At 35.8% G+C, this 20,414-nt stretch overlaps 1 protein-coding gene and 1 pseudogene across 5 annotated transcripts in view; one reads left to right on the top strand and one right to left on the bottom strand.

Moving 5' to 3' along the window:
- Positions 1-20,414, bottom strand: part of ARMC2 (armadillo repeat containing 2) — a 389,015-nt gene that overhangs the window by 49,881 nt on the left and 318,720 nt on the right. For all 5 annotated transcript variants that reach the window (XM_074187300.1, XM_074187301.1, XM_074187299.1 and 2 more), the window contains 2 exons: positions 14,038-14,183; positions 7,940-8,039 (listed from right to left, as the gene is read on the bottom strand). In XM_074187300.1, coding sequence (XP_074043401.1) covers positions 7,940-8,039; positions 14,038-14,183 — 246 coding nt within the window. The remainder of the gene's footprint in view (positions 1-7,939; positions 8,040-14,037; positions 14,184-20,414) is intronic.
- On the top strand, positions 1,033-3,016 carry LOC141487778 (target of rapamycin complex 2 subunit MAPKAP1 pseudogene; annotated as a pseudogene).

The raw sequence follows: 20,414 nt of genomic DNA, 5'->3' as shown, positions 1-20,414 counted from the left end.
ATTAAAAAAAAAAAGAAAGAAAAATGTCGGAGATAAATTCAAGCTGAATTCAGAGCTTTCGTTCTGGCACCACAGGTTATGATACTAACTCACACTTAACACAGTGTTTCCCAGTTAATTCCAAACTTCTTCCTGGTGGCAACAACTACCAGAAAAACATTTTTCCTCTCAGTCCATCCTTCACAGTCATCACAAAGCAGATAGGAGACAGCAGTGTGAGTTTTAGAAGAGTCAAACCATCATATCTGCTGGGATAGTACCCCATCTCCCATTAAACCCAAATAAGGAAAACCCTAGACCCTGAATCCAAGAACCCAGGAATAGGGATAATAAATCATCTGTTTTTGCACTGCACCCTAAAGCTCATGCTTTTTTATCTGTCTTGCAGCTTAAATCTTCTAAAACATTGATACAATCAGCAAAATATCATCTTAAAAACAGGAACAACTAAAGTACCTCATCATCTGCTGGAAATCCTTTTTTGATTTGCAATCTGAACAGGATAGCCATCATGATGGTAACAAACACCACTGCAAGCATGCATTTTCCTATTTTATGTCTTATACTGATAATGAGAGGATCACTGAACAAAATTATCTCTATAGTTAAATCTTTCAAGAAGTCTTATATGATTTAACTGCCACATTTACTTACATAATTCCTCACATTTTATGGAAAATGCTAAAGCAATTCTTTCTATTCTTCTAAAAACAGCAAAGTCTAATAATGCTATATCTAAATTATAACCTGACTCCTGGTTGCCTACCATCTTCTTCACGTAGACTTCTGAAGGTTTTGTAAAATGAGAGAAGAGGGGGGTTGGGGTCGGGCTGGCCCGAGGAAGCCCGGGATGCGGTTCTGGGGCATGGCGCGGTGCCTGAGCACCTGAGCGGGGCCTCGGGCCGCGGGGGCAGCAGGACCAGGCTGGGCCTGCTTTGGGACCGGTGAGAATCCTGGAAAGCGGAGTGGCCCCGGCCTGGGAGGAGGGCCCCGGCCCAGACGGCGAGCCTGCAGACGCCCCCTACACCCCCACCCCAGGAGTCCAGTGATCCCTTTAAACAATATGAAGAGGAGAAAGTAGACTTTTAAGGAAATTGGCCTCCATTAAGAATGGCCTTCTTGGATAATCCAACGATCATCCTGGCTCATATCCGGCAATCCCATGTGACCAGTGATGACACGGGGATATGTGAGATGGTTTTGATAGATCATGATGTAGATCTGGAAAAGTTTCATCCACCTTTGGTGCCTGGAGATAATGGCTCAGAAGTGCCAGGTAGCAGTGTTGAAACTCAGGGCTATGTCTATGCCCAATCTGTTGATATCACCTCAAGTTGGGACTTTGGCATCAGAAGACGCTCAAACACACATCAAAGATTAGAGCGACTTCAAAAAGAGAGACAAAACCAGATAAAATGCAAGAATGTCCCTTGGAAAGAAAGAAATGCTTCTCATTCAGCAGCTCATTGTTTGAAAAAAAGAACTTCAAAGTCAAGTCTTCAAGTGTGGGGAAGACATCACTTCTCTCTGTGCGCCTCGAACAGTGTCCACTCCAGCTCAATAACCCTTTTAATGAGTATTCTAAATTTGATGGTAAGGGTCACGTAGGGACTACTGCAACCAAAAAAATTGATGTCTACCTCCCCCTGCACACAAGCCAAGACAGACTGCTACCTATGACAGTTTGACCATAGCATATGCCAAGGTGCATGACCTAATTGGCCTAATCTGCTGGCAGTATACAAGTGAAGGACAAGAACCCAAGCTCAATGACAACGTCAGTGCTTATTGTCTTCATATTGCTGAGGATGATGGTGAAGTTGACACAGACTTCCCTCCCCTGGATTCCAATGAACCCATTCATAAATTTGGTTTTAGCACTTTGGCCTTGGTTGAGAAATATTCATCGCCTGGTCTTGCAGCTAAACAGTCACTCTTCGTTGGAATAAATGCTGCTCATGGATTCTCCCTTATTCAGGTGGACAGTACAAAGGTCACTATGAAGGACATCCTACAGAAGGCGCTGAAGTGGAGGAAGGGCTCTCAGAGGGGTTCAGGTCCTCAGTATCGTCTGGAGAAGCAGAGTGAACCCAATATCCCCGTGGATTTAGAATGCACCCTGGAGAACCAGAGCACTTTGGAGTTCTGCCTTGTGCGCGAGAACAGTTCCAGGGGAGAAGGAATTTCAGAAGAAGATCCTCAGACTGACATAGCCACAGTCCAAGACATGCTGTCTAGTCACCATTATAAATCTTTCAAAGTCAGCATGATTCACCGACTCAGATTCACAACAGATGTGCAGCTAGGTATCTCTGGAGACAAAGTGGAGATAGATCCTGTCACTAACCAAAAGGCCAGTACAAAGTTCTGGATTAAGCAGAAACCCATTTCAATTGATTCTGACCTGCTGTGTGCCTGTGACCTTGCTGAAGAAAAAAGCCCAAGTCATGAGATGTTTAAACTTACCTATCTAAGCAATCATGACTACAAACATCTCTACTTTGAATCAGATGCTGCAATTGTCAATGAGATTGTGCTAAAGGTGAACTATATCCTGGAATCCCGAGCAAGTACTGCCCGGGCTGATTACTTTGCTCAGAAACAAAGAAAACTGAGTAGGAGAACAAGCTTTAGTTTCCAGAAGGAGAAGAAGTCAGGCCAGCAGTGATGGCTAGAACAAAAATTTGATGTGCCACCCTTCAGATCAGCAGCAGCAACAGCTCCCCACAGCTTTGGTAGGCACCAGCAAGGGAAGGTCCCAGGTTTTCTACAGTTTTTCATGGTTGAAAGATCCTGACCACCATGTTGGGAATGGAATGGAATTTGGTGGGCTGCCCTATGCCCTTTGACTGGAGCCCCCCTTCTGCTCGAACTAAGACTCAAACATAGGATGGCAGATATTTCGATTAGAAACCAGAAAAGATCATATGCTGGGTGAACTCATTATGTAGCACATACAATCACATGAACACACACACACACACACACACACACACACACACACACACACGAGTGACTTCAACTTTTTTTCACTGCCTGATTACAAAACATTGATATGTAAAAAAGGTCACTTACAACAATGATCAAATGTCTTCAAGTTAATACCGAACAAAATGTATACTTTTTTTTTCTTCTTGTAATAAACTGGCATAATCTTTAAAAAAAAATGAGAGAAGAGTTTTGTGCATTTGCTACTGAAGTACTTTGCTCCAAAGTTTCTCTTGTCTTCTAAGTACATTTCCCATACTACCAGACCATGAAGCAGGATGTTATTCAAAGAGAAAAACAATGATGAAGCAGGATATTATCCAATTGGAAACACAATAAGAATAAATTAAATAATGCTGATTCCAAATACAATCTTGCAGAGTAATGGGGTAACTCTATTCTTTCAATGAATAAAGTGAAAGTAATTCAACAGCTTCTAAAAGTTTAGCAAACTTTTTTGCATGAGGTATGTAAACTGATGGGCATGGCTAAGATTTAGAAACAAATGTCTAAAATCTAAAGCATTCATTCAGATTACATAATTTTTAAAATCCCATGAATAAAAGAGCATTCTGAAAATAAATCTCTAAAACTGAAAATGAGATAAACAAGAAAATAAACATTTGTCCCCATAACTAATCCTGAGGCAGTACAGGAAAAATTAGTTCTATTGACATAAGTTTCTGGAGGACTAATGATCGTATTCAAGGTCAAAGATAGCTCAAGCTTTTGTCTCAGAAGCCATGTGAAAAACAGGGTACAACAAAAGCAGTTTAACCTTTTATTAACACATTTGTATTCTGTTTTATGGTTTGCTGTTTTTTAAACTGATTTCATTTCTGCAGAAAAGAGAAACACTATTTTCAAGTGCTTGTGGTATTAGTGTTATCTCAGAAAAAAAAATCTCAGAGGGTCTGCTGATAATGAAAAATGTCAGCCAATCAAAGAAAAAATTATACAGGAAAAAAAAATCTTGTATATACTCTTCAGAAGTACAGCAGGAATGAGGAAGAAGGGAAATACAATAGAGTAAATATGGTGAATGCTTCTAAGTAGCATAACTTTTTTCAAACTATTAAATGCTAGTTTGATTTCACAGAGAAAAAGAGAAATGATCTGTTTTCTCTTTTTAAGAAAAATGTCAAATGTGGTCTGGCAGTTTAAAAAGATTTACCAAAATCATCATGGGAAAGGACACAGAGCAGAACACAAAGGACAAAGACTTGACAAACACTTAGGTTTTGGTGATGGGAAATACCTGTTGATTTAGCAAAGGAGACTAAATAGATAAGTGGGAGGCAGCAAAAGCTTAGCCAAGAGTGTAGGAGGAGAACTAAGGGAGATAATCCAGAAAGTAGGGTTGGCCAACAGTTTTGGTCAGTGAATCTGAGAATTGAGAAAAGGACATTGAATTTAGTCATTAAAAGATATCTAGTAAGAACATCTTGGGAACCTGTGAATTCTTGACCATATCTCTTGTCATACAGGAAGTCATAGATCATTTTCTGAATCTTTTGACAACACCTGGGTCATGGTACAGCAATATTCAGACTATCTCCTCTCAGAAAGTCCATCTCTTTTCCCAATCACAATCTTTCCTAGATAAAATTCCTGATGCCACTTCCCGAACTCAAATCATCATTGATAATATGCTGAAGTCTACCCTATGCTGACCCCATTCCTCTCCATTGCCCATTGGGTGAATCTTAAATACAAGCTCTTAAAAGATTGGATTCCCTGACTGTCATGCAAAATCTCAGGAAGAACACTAATATTAAGAAGGTGATTTTAGGAAGAACCTTGAGGGTATTAAAGGCACAATACAATTTTCCAAAGGCAATCCAATCTACTTTTCTTCTGTTCAACTCTAAGCCTGGTTCAGTGTTTTTCAGCACTATCTGTCCAAGATACAGGCCAGTCCTATGGGCTCCATGTATTAAGTTTTTTGACATGAGACATCTTACTTTTAAAGTACCTGTAGGTCAAGAATCTATTACAGTGCCTAGTTCATTAAGCAACATTTAATCAAGGCTTTATCAATGAAAATCTGAGTCATAGGCATAATTCTTTTGGTTTTTTTCCCGTGTGGATAATACAGTAAAACTTTCTTGTGTGAAATTGGAATCTCTGCCTAGTTCTGTAACATAGTCAACATAATGCTATCCAAAAAAAACGGGATTTAATGTGGAACTTCACTATCTACACTATCTCTTCTTTTTGGATACTGTGTGGAAAACTCTGCATTTCTGGGGCATAAGGGATTGTTCATCTTTCTGTTTTATGCATTACTTGATATTAATAAATAAAGGATCTTCAAATACAGTTATCCCTATCATTATGTTTTTCAAGGAATCTTTATGATTCTATCATGCATCCTGTTGAAGCCTTTAAGGGAGTGTACTCTGTTCTATCCAATTAAATGCTTTTTAATAGTCAACAAACAATAACTATCATGCCTAAGTCTAGAAATCTACACCAGAAAAAAACAAGTGGATGATGAATGCAATAGGAGGGGTAATCCAATGAATTAGGAATCACAGAACAATGAGCTGAGTCTAGAATTAAAAAAGAGGAAGAAAACAGAATGGAAAGCACTGAAGAGAGTAGGTCATGCATCTAGTGATCCCAAGCTTCTCCCTGAAACAAAGTCTATTTTTTCATCAGAAAGACTTTTAATGGTATTATATAGATGAAAATCATGAAATATCACAGGCTCTGAGGACTCAAAATCATAGGGGATCTAAGGGGCCATGATAATAATTGGTTTGTAAATTAGCAGTGATGCCTAGAAACAACCTGAGAGGGAGGGACTGTTATTATCACTTTCAGAAACTGAGGTAAAAAGAGGTTAAGTGATTTGTCTAAGGTCCCATAGCTACTAAGTGTCTAATACAGGATTTGAACCTAACTCTTCTTTTTTTTTAAAGGTTTTTGCAAGGCAAATGGGGTTAAGTGGCTTGCCCAAGGCCACACAGCTAGGTAATTATTAAGTGTCTGAGGTCAGATTTGAACTCAGGTACTCCTGACTCCAGGGCTGGTGCTCTATCCACTGTGCCACCTAGCCACCCCAAACCTAACTCTTCTTGACTCCAGGTCCAATGCTCTATCCATTGAGCCACCTCGCTTTACTTTATAAAAACCACACAGAAGGATTCTAATAGAACTCCCCAAATGGAGAAAGTTCTTAGTTCAGAAAAAGTAAATCTCTGATTTGTTCTTAAACACAAAGGTATGTATGACTAATTGATGATCTTTAACTGTCAGTTAAGTATCCTAACTACCATTAGGTTTAACAGTGAATATCTTGTGAACTTTTTTTAAAAACAACTGTAGTGTTAACTGAACAAGTTATACCTTTCCAGAAAATTTTGCCTCCAAAAGTCTTTTGATTCTCACATGCCTCATGTTGGCAAATGAATAAAATATTTTTCTGTTTATTTAAAATGCCTGTCACTGACCTACCTTTTCTCAGAAAAGAAGAACTCTGAAGGACTTATGATACAGAATACTATCTATCTCCCAAAGACAAATAATGTCTGAATATAGTTTGAAGCATACTTTTTTTCCCACTTTCTTTTTCTTGGGGTTTCTCTTTTTTGGAGAGGAGAAGTTATGTTTACTTTTACAGTATGACTACTGTAGTAATATTTTCATTTTCATTTATACATTTTTAACTTTATCAAGTAATTTGCTTTCTCAATGATGGGGAGTAGGGTGAGAGGAAGGGAGAGAATTTGAAATTTAAGATTTTGGAAGTGAATATTGAAACTTGTTTTTGCATATAACTGGAGGAAAATTAAATTAAATTAAAAATAAACAAATAAAATGCCTGTCACCATTGACAGAATCAGAGAGCCTTCAAATTCCTTCAATTAAATCTATAAACAAAAACTCTAATTTGAAAGTCTACCAGAGTTAGGTTTGTAAGATAGTTTTCATTTTTTAAAAATCCATAATTGTAATATTTTTTACAATTACAGGACAAAGATACAGTTAAACTTTGTTCTGAAACAAATGAAAAACAAATAACTTTTCCTTTGAAATCCTCACAAATCCTGGGGCAAATCATTTGAAGTAAACCTCTGCTATAAAACCTATGATCAAAATACCAAGACACAAAAAAAAACACAAAATGAAAATGTATTAATATCTCCTTCCTCTCTCTACAAATCAGGAAAGAAGTGAATTTCCTAATCTTATATCCCCTATGTTTATTTGAATCAGAAGATTCCAATATCTATCCAAATATCCATTCCCAATAAAATAGGCCTTAAATATTTAAACTGTCCTCCTGACTCATGGTTGGTGCTCTATCCACTGTGCCACCTAGCTATCCCTAAAGTAATTTTGTAAGTTCAGTAAAAGAAATATTATTTTTTATGTGATCAAATTATTAAGCAGCATTCATTCATCTTAAATATTTATAAAATTATTTTCATTTTACCATGTTATAGATATCAGAGAGGATTAAGTGTGATTTTAACATTGAACTCATGATTTCAGAGTGTAAGTTTTTGTTTCTAAATAAGTGTGCATGATAAAGGTTAATAGATTTTGTTTTATTATGGTGGGTAAAAATAATTTCCACATTTTCATCTAATGACAAGTACAGATTGAGTTTAATTATATTCACCCCATAGCCAAGAAAAGCAAATGTTCCCTCATTCTTGACTCATCGTGCATATCTATGACTTTCACTTTATAAGGAAAAATCTTATCCATGTTATTGAATAATAAAATTTTAGTTCAAGGGAAGCTCCTCAGGACAATTTTATCATTTGTCTATTATCGGTAGTTCTCCCACAGAACCAGTTTTTCTTAAAACAGCTATTATAAAGTTAATATTTTCTTGCATGTTCACAAAAGTAGGTCTCTCTACATGGGCTTATAAACTTATATAAATACAAAGACAGATCAGGGAATGTAGAAAAGTCAGAAATAATCAACTAACCTGTTTCTTCTCGTATTGGTTTATCAGGCTCAAAAATAAGGCATAACAACTGGAATAATCAGCCAAGGCTGCACAGCAGTCATGATAGGAAGAAAGTTTGCTGCATACACATTAAAAAAGGGAAATAAAAATGAAAGAATACATATATTTTATTTTTCTATGAAACTCAATTTTTGCTCTATACACTGAGAAACTAAGATTCAGAGCTAAAAGATTATCTTGTCCAGCTCCCTCCATGAAACATTCTAAAACATATACTCTACAGTGCCATGTGGAAACATTAAGAGACTAACGTTTGTACCTGGATCTGTCAAGTAAAATTGATGTATTTTTAATTTGACAATCTAATCTAATGTACAGCTATAAAAACACTGGTTTTCCTTTAAAAAGTGATTTAAGACAAAAAACTTTTTTAGTTTGAATTTTTTTTTTTGGCCAAGAATACAAACTTGAGTCATACAATATTTTATCCCTTAAACACCACACAGTCAAACAGGATTTAAGAACATTTTCCTTTATGTTTCCAATCTGTATTGCTACAATATCCTTGCAGTGAACCTAAAGGTCAGAGGCCTTTAGAGGAAACCTGGACGCTTGCAGAGAACAGGTCTCAGAATTGGCAGGACAGGTAGCAATGTGAATCGTAACAGGTAGGGAGTATAAGGAGGGACATTCTTTAATATTTTTTGTAAATGCACACATTTTTAATTGCAGAAAATTCAACTTTGCCTGGTATGAGGATATTGGGACACTGACCAGAAGGAAGAATTAGGTTCCTAAATTAGCTCCAGCTCCCCCTTGAACCAGGGGGAACAGTGGCAGAAACAATGTGGGGAAGAGAAACAATAATTTGAAAGTAAACATCTTTTAAAGTCAGGTGTCCCTACATTGGGGTGTTTTTGAACTTTAAGTTAATATTTTTCAGTCTTCCAATAACTCAGCCACTACAATATTTTATTAAATAGATTTTACCTTCAGGCTTCAGAGCACAAATCATAATTTATTTGTGACCATAGCTTTCCTTTTGGGGCTGGAGAAGGCTGCACACAACTGTTTTATTTAAGTGTTATATTCCTATAGATGAGAGAGGGTAACACCATCTGTCATAGTGGTTTCAAGATCCAGATCCCTGAGTGACAAGTCAGCCAGGTATCCCCAGACTCCTGCCACACTTGCATTCCCAAAAAGTTCCTTTGGGTCAGAGAGTATTTATTTTTTTAACCTTTGAATCCCAAGGACTTGGTTGCCATATTTTGCATTAAAAAGATACTGAGCAAATGTTTAATTTGGGATTTAAAATCAAAAGACTTTGGAACCCACTGTCTAGACTACCCAAACCAAGATCCATGGAACCACGTAACTAGCTCACCATATCTAAAGGAAGGAGTGTTTTTGAGCTTCTCAATTATCTTGAGAAGGATGAGAAATTTATAAAATTAAAATGAATCACAAAGTAGTACATTTATTCTTTTTTGAGATTTCAAAGGTGTGGAACAACATAGAACAGTGGGGAAAGTACTGGCCCTAGAGGTTAAAAAAAAAAAAACCCCAAACAACTGGGTTAATATCCAGGATCCTATATTTACTAGTTGAGTGAATATGACTAAGCCACTTGACCTTTTTAAGATGCCATTTTCATCTGTAAAAAAGGTGATACTTTCCTGCTACTTGATTCACAGGTATGCTATAAAAGAAAGTGCTTGGGGCGGCTAGGTGGTGCAGTGTATAAAGCAGCAGCCCTGGAGTCAGGAGTACCTGGGTTCAAATACAGTCTCAGACACTTACTAATTACCTAGCTGTGTGGCTGTGGGCAAGCCACTTAACCCCATTTGCCTTGCAAAAAAGAAAAACAAAACCAAAAAAAGAAAACCCTAAAAGAAAGTGCTTTGTAAACCTTATGAAGTACTATTTCAATTTGCATTATATCATCACTCAAACTAATTTTAATAATTAGTAAACAGACAGAAAACCTTAAGGATAAAAAAAAAGGAAGAACTAAAAGGATTTGAAATTTGATGGAAATCACCCTTTTTTTACAGTGAGCTTGAAAATACATGAATTCAAGTCCCACCTACTAATCTACTCAAAAAGGGCTAGATTCATTCAACCAATTTTAACTTTAAACCTGGGATGTTGGCAATGATAAATCACTTAAACTACCAGTAATCATGTCAATTTTCAAGTATTTACAAGTAGAATATCCAAATTTCTGTTTATTTGTGGCACATCTTGCTTTCACCAAGTCCCTGTGGATAAAAACAAATATAAGGGTGGGTGCAAAGTAAGGCAATTAATCACACCCCATTTAGCCCTATTACCTTTATCAAGTAAGAAATCAGTGAATCAGAAGTACAACAAGATCTAGTCACCCCTATTTAACCAATCCAAGACTTTTAGCCTAGATACTGTAAGTCCTTTATCAGTCTTGCAGTCCTGATTCAAAAATGATCATTCATATCTGGATCCCGATGACTTCAGAGGAGAAAGTGAGTTTGGTTATTTAGCACAGCAGCCCCTGTACCATGCCCCACTTCTCAAATCCAAAACATGTGACATAGCATCACCTCCTAGATGTCATGATCTTCTTGAAGAATGAAAGACCAATACCAACAGTCCTTTGAAGTCATTGGATAAAACAGAGTAACAATGAAAAGGAAGCATATTGAGACTGTCTGAGAAGACTTGGCCATGCCCTGTAGGTTTTATGCAAAAAAGCAAACCAAGCCAGAAGCCAAGAATTCAAGTTCCAAGCAGTAGAGAGAAGAGAGATGTTCTGGCTAAGCTCTTAAGAAGCTTGGAGAATCTTTGGGGAATAGGGATGCAGTGAAAAGAACAGCTTTAGTCTTGATATCCTCTTCCTCTTTCCCACCTGTGGCTAGGGAACCCCCCCCCCACAAAACCTCCCAAAAACCCTTGGGAGTTTTGAAGGGCTCAAAAGGACTTTGGAATTCCCCATCAGCCTCTTAGCTGCCCCAGAAAAGCGGACAGCAGTGAATGAATTGTGAGCTGATGAAAGAGAGCTTCAGGACTCTATATGGATAGCACAAAGCTACAATCTATCTAGGAGAAATTTCATGCATACTCCAGGAAGGGCTTCCTGCAAGATGACTTCCAGGAATTATCATCCCACTTTCCCACAAATACCACAAACTTCAGCCTAATTTCTTCTGAATTCTGTATGCAGTTATTGGAAGGAGTGCCCCTTATTTGGGGTGAGGGGAAGCTCTATACACTACAGCTATTTCACAAAGCTAATCAAGTTTGATTCTCTAATTTATTTATTCTGATAATCAAGAGGACTTGATTTCCAGAATCTCAAACACATCCCTATTTTAGTGTGGTTGAAAAAAAATTCAAAATTTTGAAGTGACTGAAAAATCATTTCTAGATTGTAGATATCTTAATGGAAAGATAGCTCCACTAAATCTCCTCCATGTGTACTAATAGTTAACAGGCTATTTTAGACATTCATTCATCCATTCAGCAGCTTACTCTATATAAGAAGCTGAGAAAAATACTGTATGATATCACTGACTAATTTATTTTTCTGTTGTAAAACCCCAGTGACTTAAAATGTATACAATGGTGACTATGAACATAAGCACTTTAAAAGAATGATTTTTATAATATCATTTAATACCATCTCCATTCTGAGATTATCAATTCTGCAAAAGCATGGTCATAGTCATGACTGAATGGAAACTGATTTTAAAAAGTTTAATGATTAATATGGGCAAATAATATCTCCAAATTAACAGATTCACTAAGATTTTAAGAAAAATAAATTTTATGTATAAAGACAGAAACTAAGGTTACAGAATTATTTTAATACCAGCTAAGGGAACTTCCCTAAGATGTAACTTTAAATGGTCTGAATAATCTTTCAAGCAGGAAGATAATGAGTTCAGACTCACAAAGAAGAAACATATTAAGATATAAAAAAGTAAAACTGAAAGAATCATAATGCTTTAAGAATACTAGAACATAAGAATATCTTCTACTCAGAAAATTAAAATTCTCGAAGAATGCCTTGGCATTCTCTATAACTGACTAAGGACAGGCACTCACATAAAATGAGCAATCCAGTTATGCCATGATAATAGTTTAAAAGATAGTTTTAAACCTGCCATAATTTAAGAGAGTACAAAGTCAGAACTAATATGAATCCTTGCAAAATAGTTTCCATCATATGATATATCCCCCACAAAGTTGTCCAAACTGAAATCTATGGTTTCAAGAAAGGTATAGATAAATTTAGTAGATTCGTATTTTAGAACATTTAAGAGAAATAAGGGATATTGGAAACGTATCTCATAACCTATAAAGATAATGCTTTAGGAGACAATAACTACATTGTCTTCCAGAGCCATCACTGAAGGTAGAATAGACCATGGGTCTGAGCCATGGCTCTGTCATACCATTTTAGTAATTTCTTGCATTTATTATGAATCTAATGCAGCACAGGAGGCTACATTTAATCTACCTCTGCCTGCTATGACGTTTTAAAAAAGTTTAAAAAACATAATTTCTGGATAATTTAATCATTTTATTAATAAAGCCAACACATTTGTTAGTAAAAGAATGGTCATTTGGCCATCCTCTTAGATCTTCATGGTGGAAGGCTTACTACAGTTACTCTGCTTTTGGAAGAGTTTTGGAAGAATTTTTCAAGATGGAAATCAACTCTGGTCAACAATCAATGAGAAAATGAATATTACAATGAGGGGGTGAGTCATTACAATGAGGATCTTGGGGTTTGTGACTTGAACTATCCAAGTCTCAAACAAAGGGAATTATCAATTTCCATATCACAAAATGGAGAATCAATACTTCTCAGACCTGTCTGAGCAACATAAAGAGTAAGAATGCAACTATTATCCCAAACTTAGAATTGCTTTTACTATCTGATTAGATCTTGGCTTGGGTACATCTTTGGGAAAGATTTTCCACAATGGTTGATTTCTAGAAAAGGAAAGAGAAAAACCTTGGGGTCTAATAATTAGTTATTAAATACAAGACAGAAATAATCATTTCTCCCATTACATAGAATCATATAAATTCTACCAGTTTTAAATCTACTAGATTTAAAATTGTGTCAAACAGAACTGTTAATTTTGCTAATTGCACGTTTTTTCCAATTTCTTATTCATTTTGTCAGAATTATTTATCTTTTTTTAAAGCATAAAAATATATTTTTTTTTCTCATATTCTTAACCACTTTGGAATTTTGGTTATTATCCTTGGAATATTTCTCAGGAAGGAGACTCAAAGAAAACTGGTAGTACCCTTAACTTCTGTGATGTGCTTTTTCTCATCATTTTGAGTTTTTTTTTAAAAAAAACTTTTGATTCTAGTGTTTCCTGCAATGGCTCAAACCTGGTAATTATACAATATAGTAAAAGAATGTACTTGGTCTACAGGAACTTGGTTGTTGGCTTGATGCAAGTTTTCTTGAAATAACATAAGGAATACGCACAGAGAAATGAGAGCATTATAAATGCAACCCAGCCCCTTTGAGATTTTTGAGAATTAAAAGAGGCAAAATATGAGCCAGCTAATACAGGTTTCAACTATCACATGTCTATAAAGACTTCATTTCCAAACTCACATTTTGAAAGATATTAATGACATCTGGGAAGATACACTGAGATAAATAATAGGATTTCTTTAAATCACAGTGACATTCAGAAATGTGCTCAGGGATACAGCCTAAAGTCTAGGAGAAAAAATACAGAACTGGTTCTTCAAAAGGCTTGTGCTTTAGGTCTGGCTCTGCTCCTGACTTTAGAAAAATTCCCATTATCCTGTGTCTCCTTTGTAAAATAGGATTTATTATATCCCTTTCAGAGGGGAACTTTCAACATATTTATAGAATGTGCTGTGATCCTCTGAAAAATACTTTATGAACTCAAACTATCTACCTGCAAAATGAAGATGCTATTAGAAGTGGAATATGAATGTTAAGAAATCGTGTCATTTTTAGAAGATAGTATCATAAAAATAAAAATATTTTTTCAGACATGTAAAAATATAAAGGAACACAATATCCTAAGATTAACATTAGGATGTACTATTTTTTCCCTTTAACACTAACATACCTTAATATTCTAGCAACATTGGTGCAGACATCCTTATCATTTGCATACTGTTCCATCACTCCACAGAGCTCTGGAAGGGCACTATTATTCAACAATTTAAACCTTGCCAGTGGTAAATCAACCAAATTTCTCATGGTAGCAGTCATCTACGATAAAAAAAAAAGAAAGAAACAATTGTGATTTTTTTAAAAGTAGGTAAATATTATACAAATTCTATCATAAACCATTTCAAAATTCCATGAAATTCAAATTTAGTCCTGCCATACAGTACATCTCTCTCCAAATACAATAAAATAAACGACAGAATATAAAATAAGAGAAATCAAATACAAAAAAAAATGATTCAGGGTTTTCAATGTTATATTGCTATAGAAAATGTGAGAATCAGGAATAATGAAGTTGAAATGAAGCAGTCATAACACAAAGAAGAAAAGCTCAAAGATGAAAGAAATGATATATTTGTATACAAAAGAAAGCAGAATTAGACAAATCATCATCTACCATAGCTTATGAATAGTCATAACAGTTTCAATTGGATCTGTCAAACAACATAAGCTTACAGAAATGAGAAGTCTTCCTTTCAAACACTTACAAGCAGCAACAAAATGATGATTTGGGAAAATTACTATTTGAGACTTGGCTTAATTCTCTACTAAGGTAAGCATTGAGCTGTTGGATTCACAAAAGCCCTACTGCTAAAACAAACTTCATTATCAGAGAATTATCATTGATTCAGAGCTGGAAAGAACAATGGACAATGTATGCTGGTAAATATTTAACAACAGCTCTTCAGAAAGGAAAAAAAAGAGCCTACCACATACTTTTAAGTTTAATCTGCTTTATTATCATTTCCTCTACCACTTCCTTAAGTTTACACAATTAACAAGATAATAAATCAAATCCTGATTACATAGCATTGCTGATTTCCAAAGTGTAAATTCTCACACTGAAAACTGAACTGGTCTTCATGAGACAGAATAAGTTGCTTCTAGTATACCTCTGACCTTAGAGATCATCTTGTCTAATTTCTTTATTTTATGGATAAGGAAACTGAGTTTAGAAATATTAAAAAATTCATTTCAAAGGTCATACAGAAATTAAGTGGTAGAGCCAAGATTTGAACCTTGGTCTTCTGACTCCAAATTCCATATTCTTATTCACATGATTAAATTTCATGTCTCCGACTTAGAGAAAACACAGATCACTTCCTTTCTGCCTTTCTTCAGAAAGAGAGTCAAGACTGAAAATAATCTTGTAAACCATAAATCAATTTTTTTTCAGCATCAACAGTTTGTTTAAATAGAGGAGGCTGAATTGTTTTGTTGCAGGAGAAATTGGTGCCACCAATAAAGATTGAGAGCTCTTGTGAAAGTAAAATAATTTAGTATTCGTCCTGGAACTGAAAAAGCTGTTTGTTTGTTTTTTTAATTTCACAAGCCTACAAAGTTCACGGATTAAAATCTTTTTTTTTCCTGGAGAGATAGCAAGATGCTTATAAATAGCTTGAGGACACGGTGAATAACAAAATTTTAGATGACTGCCTAAGGGTAAGGAAGAAAGGAAAAACAGCCTTCAGGGAACAGAGGCTATAGTTCTCTAGAAGCATGTGGTTCTAGCTCAGAGAGAGAAAGTGGCCATCCTGCAAAGGGAAGGAAAGAAGGAAAAAGAGGGCTTCTCTTCTGGAAAGCCTTACTTAAATGTATTTCCATAGTGGGTTGGACAAAGGGGGGCTGGGGGGGGGGGCGATGGTTAGCACCTGGCTCCAGATACTCTCCAATATGCGTGCCACAGGGATGGCCCTCCAAATAGTGGCCAAGACAATACTCAATGCACATGGGTGATGCTCTGTCTTCACAGTAGTCTTTCCTGTCCAACCTAAGTTATTTCCTATCTCCTACATCTTTTTCCCATTTTTATTTATTCCAGTTTTATTTAAGTTTTGATCTTTGTTCTAACCTGCTTGTTACAAGTTGATTCAGGAATGACTCCCATATTGGATGGTAATGTTGAACTTTACTCTCATCTGGGTGGAAGAGTATATCTAAAGTCTTCTGAATTCTTGAGAGGTGAAAAACTCGAGGAGGGACTTTTAAAAGGATGTATAGAATAAAATTAGGAGGGTTAGGGAGAAGATAAGGGAGGGGAATTTTAGAGTAAATAAGGGGAAAATAAGGGGGAAAGATAAAATAACAGGGTAAAAAGAGAGGTTGAGAAAGAAAATAGTGAGTGAAAATAAGATGGAGGGAAATTCACAAGTAATAATTAGAATTCTGTCAAATTTATAAGAATATAAGTTATTCAAGTTATTCCCTAATTGATAAATGGCCAAAGGATTATGAACAGGCAGTTTTACAATGAAGAAAATTAAATCATTATTTATTAGAGATATGCAGATTAAAACAATTTTGAAATATCATTTTACACTTTCAGATTGACTAAAATGATAGAAGGGGAAAGTGACCAAATAGCAGAGAGAATGTAGAAAAATTAGGACACTAATTCATTATTTGTGGAATTGTAAAAATGATCCAACCATTTTGGAGAACAATCTGGAATTATGCCCAAAGAGTTACTGAGCAACTTATACTCTTTCACTTAACAATACCAAAAGGATGATGAGGGGAAAAGGAAAAGAATGTATATAATTTAAAATGTTTTACAGCAGCTATCCTTGTGATGGCAAAGAACTAGAAATTAGAGGGGAGCTTATCAGTTGGGGAATGGCTGAATAAGTTGCAGTATATGACTATGAAAGAATATTACTGTAATGGAATACTACAAGAAATGATGAACTCAATGATTTTAGACAAATATGGAAAGACTTGCATGAAATGACAAAGAATGAAATGAGCAAAACCCAAGAGAACATTGCATATAGTTAATAGCAAGATTGTTTTTAAAAAATTTATTTGAGGGGTGGCGAGGTGGCGCAGCAGATAAAGCACCGACCTTGGAGTCAGGAGTACCTGGGTTCAAATCTGGTCTCAGATACTTAATTACCTAGCTGTGTGGCCTTGGGCAAGCCATTTAACCACATTTGCCTGGCAAAAAAACCCCCAAAAAATTTACTTGAAAATTTTGTTGTATATTTGAAAGGAATAGCAAGTTGTGCATAACAGATTTGCAGTTTCATGTACAATCATCTTTCTGCTATACTGTTATGAAAATGCTTATTTTATTCCATAAATTAAAAATAAAACAAACAAATAAAAAAGAAAAACATTAAGTAATACCTTGAATCACAATGGGCTTGTGCTCTACTCATTTTTCCCATTCCAACCAGAAGAGTGGGGTCAAAATGTGTACAGCCCACACCTGCTGGACTGGTATTTAGGTGGGTCTTTCTGTACTAGTCTCTGTCCTCTTTAGGCAAAGGGATGGAGTTTTGTCTCTAAGACTAGTATTCACTCATTTAGGAGCACCAATTAGCTCATTCTTATAGGGAAATCTAAGTGAACCCTGAGTTCTACTGGATCATTCCTAACACTATATCATAACTCAATAGTCACCAGGAAGGGCCTGTCTCACACTGCCCCGTTTCCCCTGACCATACAGGATTCTGACATAGAGGTTGTAAAATACAAAATCCCTCAGGGTTTCCCCTGTCTTCTCACCTCATGCATAATATTGTTTATCCTTATTCTCAAAGAAGACAATGACATCAGGGAGATGATGCCATGACAAGCACGTGAACTGGATTTGAGTGAAGGGGGGGGCAGTGCTAAGTCACCAGCCTCACTTTCTCTTCCACAGTGGTCTGGATCCAGTGGCCAGATATGAATCATGTCAACTGGAAATGGCCCTGGATGCCAAGTAATCAGTGTTAAGTGACTAGCCAAAGGTCATACTGCTAGTAAGGGTCAAGTAAAGGTCTGAGGCTGGATTCAAACACCTATCCTTCCTACTCTAAGGTGAGTGCTCAATCCACTGTACCATCTAGCTGCCCTTATTCTAACCCCACGCATATTCTGATCTCAACAGATCAAAGTTCACAGACAATGGGAAGAAACTAATTTATAAAAAGACACAGGCTTACAAACTACTTTCAGCCATGAGAGAGAGAATAATAGGGCAATATTGGATTTTTTTTTTTTCAGATCAACCTAAATAGGAGAGGGAGAAGAGAAAGGATCCTCCCTTCAACTCCTTGGTGGGTAGTTAATGTCTGGGTCTTTACAAGCAAGAAGGAAGTGGACAGCAGATACAGGTCCTAGGCAGGGTCACAAAGCAGGCACATTCAGACAAATGGCAAGTTTCAATAGAGGCATATTGTTTCATAATCAGATAAGTGAGGAAGACAAGATTCTAACGGTTCACAATAACTGGTGCTTAAATTCATATGTGGGGGCGGCTAGGTGGCACAGTGGATAAAGCACCGGCCCTAGAGTCAGGAGTACCTGGGCTCAAATCCGGTCTCAGACACTTAATAATTACTTAGCTGTGTGGCCTTGGGCAAGTCACTTAACCCCATTTGCCTTGCCAAAATCTAAAAAAAAAAATTCAGATGTGGTTGCAGAACCTTTTCAATTGTGTTAAGCTCCCAGCACAATGATAAATCCACAAACAGCAATCCCTTTTTTGAACCCTTCTCTTGTGATTCTTCCATTTCTCCTTCTAAGTAGAAAAATTACGCTTTCTAGTTATTCATTAATACTATATTCACTGTTTTCCAGATTCTTTACTCAAAAAAAACTATACAAAAATGTATAGGCATCATATCTATGACTTCTATAAGAGTTTCTGATTCTAATGTGTCTTACTCATGAGTTCATATTTTCCAGAATCTTTTTTGTCATTCTTCTAATATCCATCTTTGTATTTAAGTCATCACAAATCAAATTATTTAGAGGGTCTTATTGAATTGTTCATTAAATTTATTTATCCATTTATCTTCCATAATAGATGCTGGTGCAAAAAGTACAAATATTTTATGACAGTCTTTTTGCAAAGACATACCGTAAGTCACAATACAAAATGATTAAACACTTTGGATGTACCAGCTCCTTTATTTGCCTCTCTAAGAAGTAGCTATGAACTACCCTTCCATTTAGCTGCAAAAACCTATATTCTCGTTTCACATAGCAAGAATATCAAGGTCCAGTAGTGTGTCCACTGACAATTTGACAAGAATTTCACATTTAGGAGTACCAACAGTCAAATTAATGTTTATAGATACTTTAAAAAATTATATCTTTTGTTTTCTTTTTGGCAGTTTCTTCATTCACTATTACAGAAATGGAAAATGGTCCCATAGGACCAACTGCTATTTTATATTTTGTATTTGTTTGAAAGACTGTCATGGCCAAAGACTTCTTTGCTAAATAATGAGCCTATTAGTAATAAGCATCTCAGTACATAGGTAGGTTGGTCCTAAGTGTGGTCTATGGATCCCTGGAAATTCCAGAAACCAGTTTAAGGGTCTCTGAGGTTAAAACTGTTTTCATAATAATACTAATGTTAGAATTAAAATAATCCCCCCCTTTTCCAACAAAATATTTTTGAGGCCAGATTTTTTTCACATACTTCAACCAAAATAACATACCACAACATAATGAATACAGAAACAAATATGAAGATCCAGCTGTCATCTATCATGACAGACATTAAAACAATTTGTAAAAATATGTAAGCCAATGCTTCTCTTTTCATGAAATTTATTTCAGAAAAGTTCTTTTTTCATAAGAAATATGTTAACATGCATGAGTTGATTGTTTTAAAAATGAATTAACAAATGTTAAGTTAATGAAAATAAATTTGTCAGTTTTAATCTAGAAGGTAGCAAATTTCTAATAATTCATAATATAGTAAATATTGAGAGATATGAAAGGCATGAACAAAAAGTTCCTTGAAGTACTCAATTTTTCATAGTGTAAAGGGTTCTGAGAATAAAAAGTTTGAGAACCTTTATTCTTTTGCCAGAACTGTACTCAAGAAGTTTTTGGTTAAGATAGAACCTTCTTGAGACTGTCAAGATTCTTCTGACAATTGCCTTTGATACATCTAGATCATCTCCATATCATAAAACAACACAGTAGAAATTTGTGGAAAATGATGGACAGATAACCACTGGTATATATTTTAACTACTTCCCCAAAGAAGATTAATTAATGTAAATTAGCTGACATAATGAGGAGACTAAAGTAATCTAGAAATCACTGATCCAAAGGCAATGTCAGTCTGGAATAAGATGGTAGAAGACAAATGGTATCACTCATAAAACAGAGTGAAGCATGAAAGAAAAATTTATAGCAAAGATAGCTGAAAAACCTGACTGAGCAACATTATTTTGAGAGAATGAAAAGAGGTGGATAAAGCATCAGGTCTGGAGTCACAAAAACGCATCTTCCTGAATTCAAATCTGATCTCAGACACTTACT

This window comes from Macrotis lagotis, chromosome 5 (assembly GCF_037893015.1).
Source record: "Macrotis lagotis isolate mMagLag1 chromosome 5, bilby.v1.9.chrom.fasta, whole genome shotgun sequence".
In the NCBI taxonomy this organism is placed as follows: domain Eukaryota; kingdom Metazoa; phylum Chordata; class Mammalia; order Peramelemorphia; family Peramelidae; genus Macrotis; species Macrotis lagotis.
This window is presented reverse-complemented; position numbering and strand designations above follow the sequence as displayed.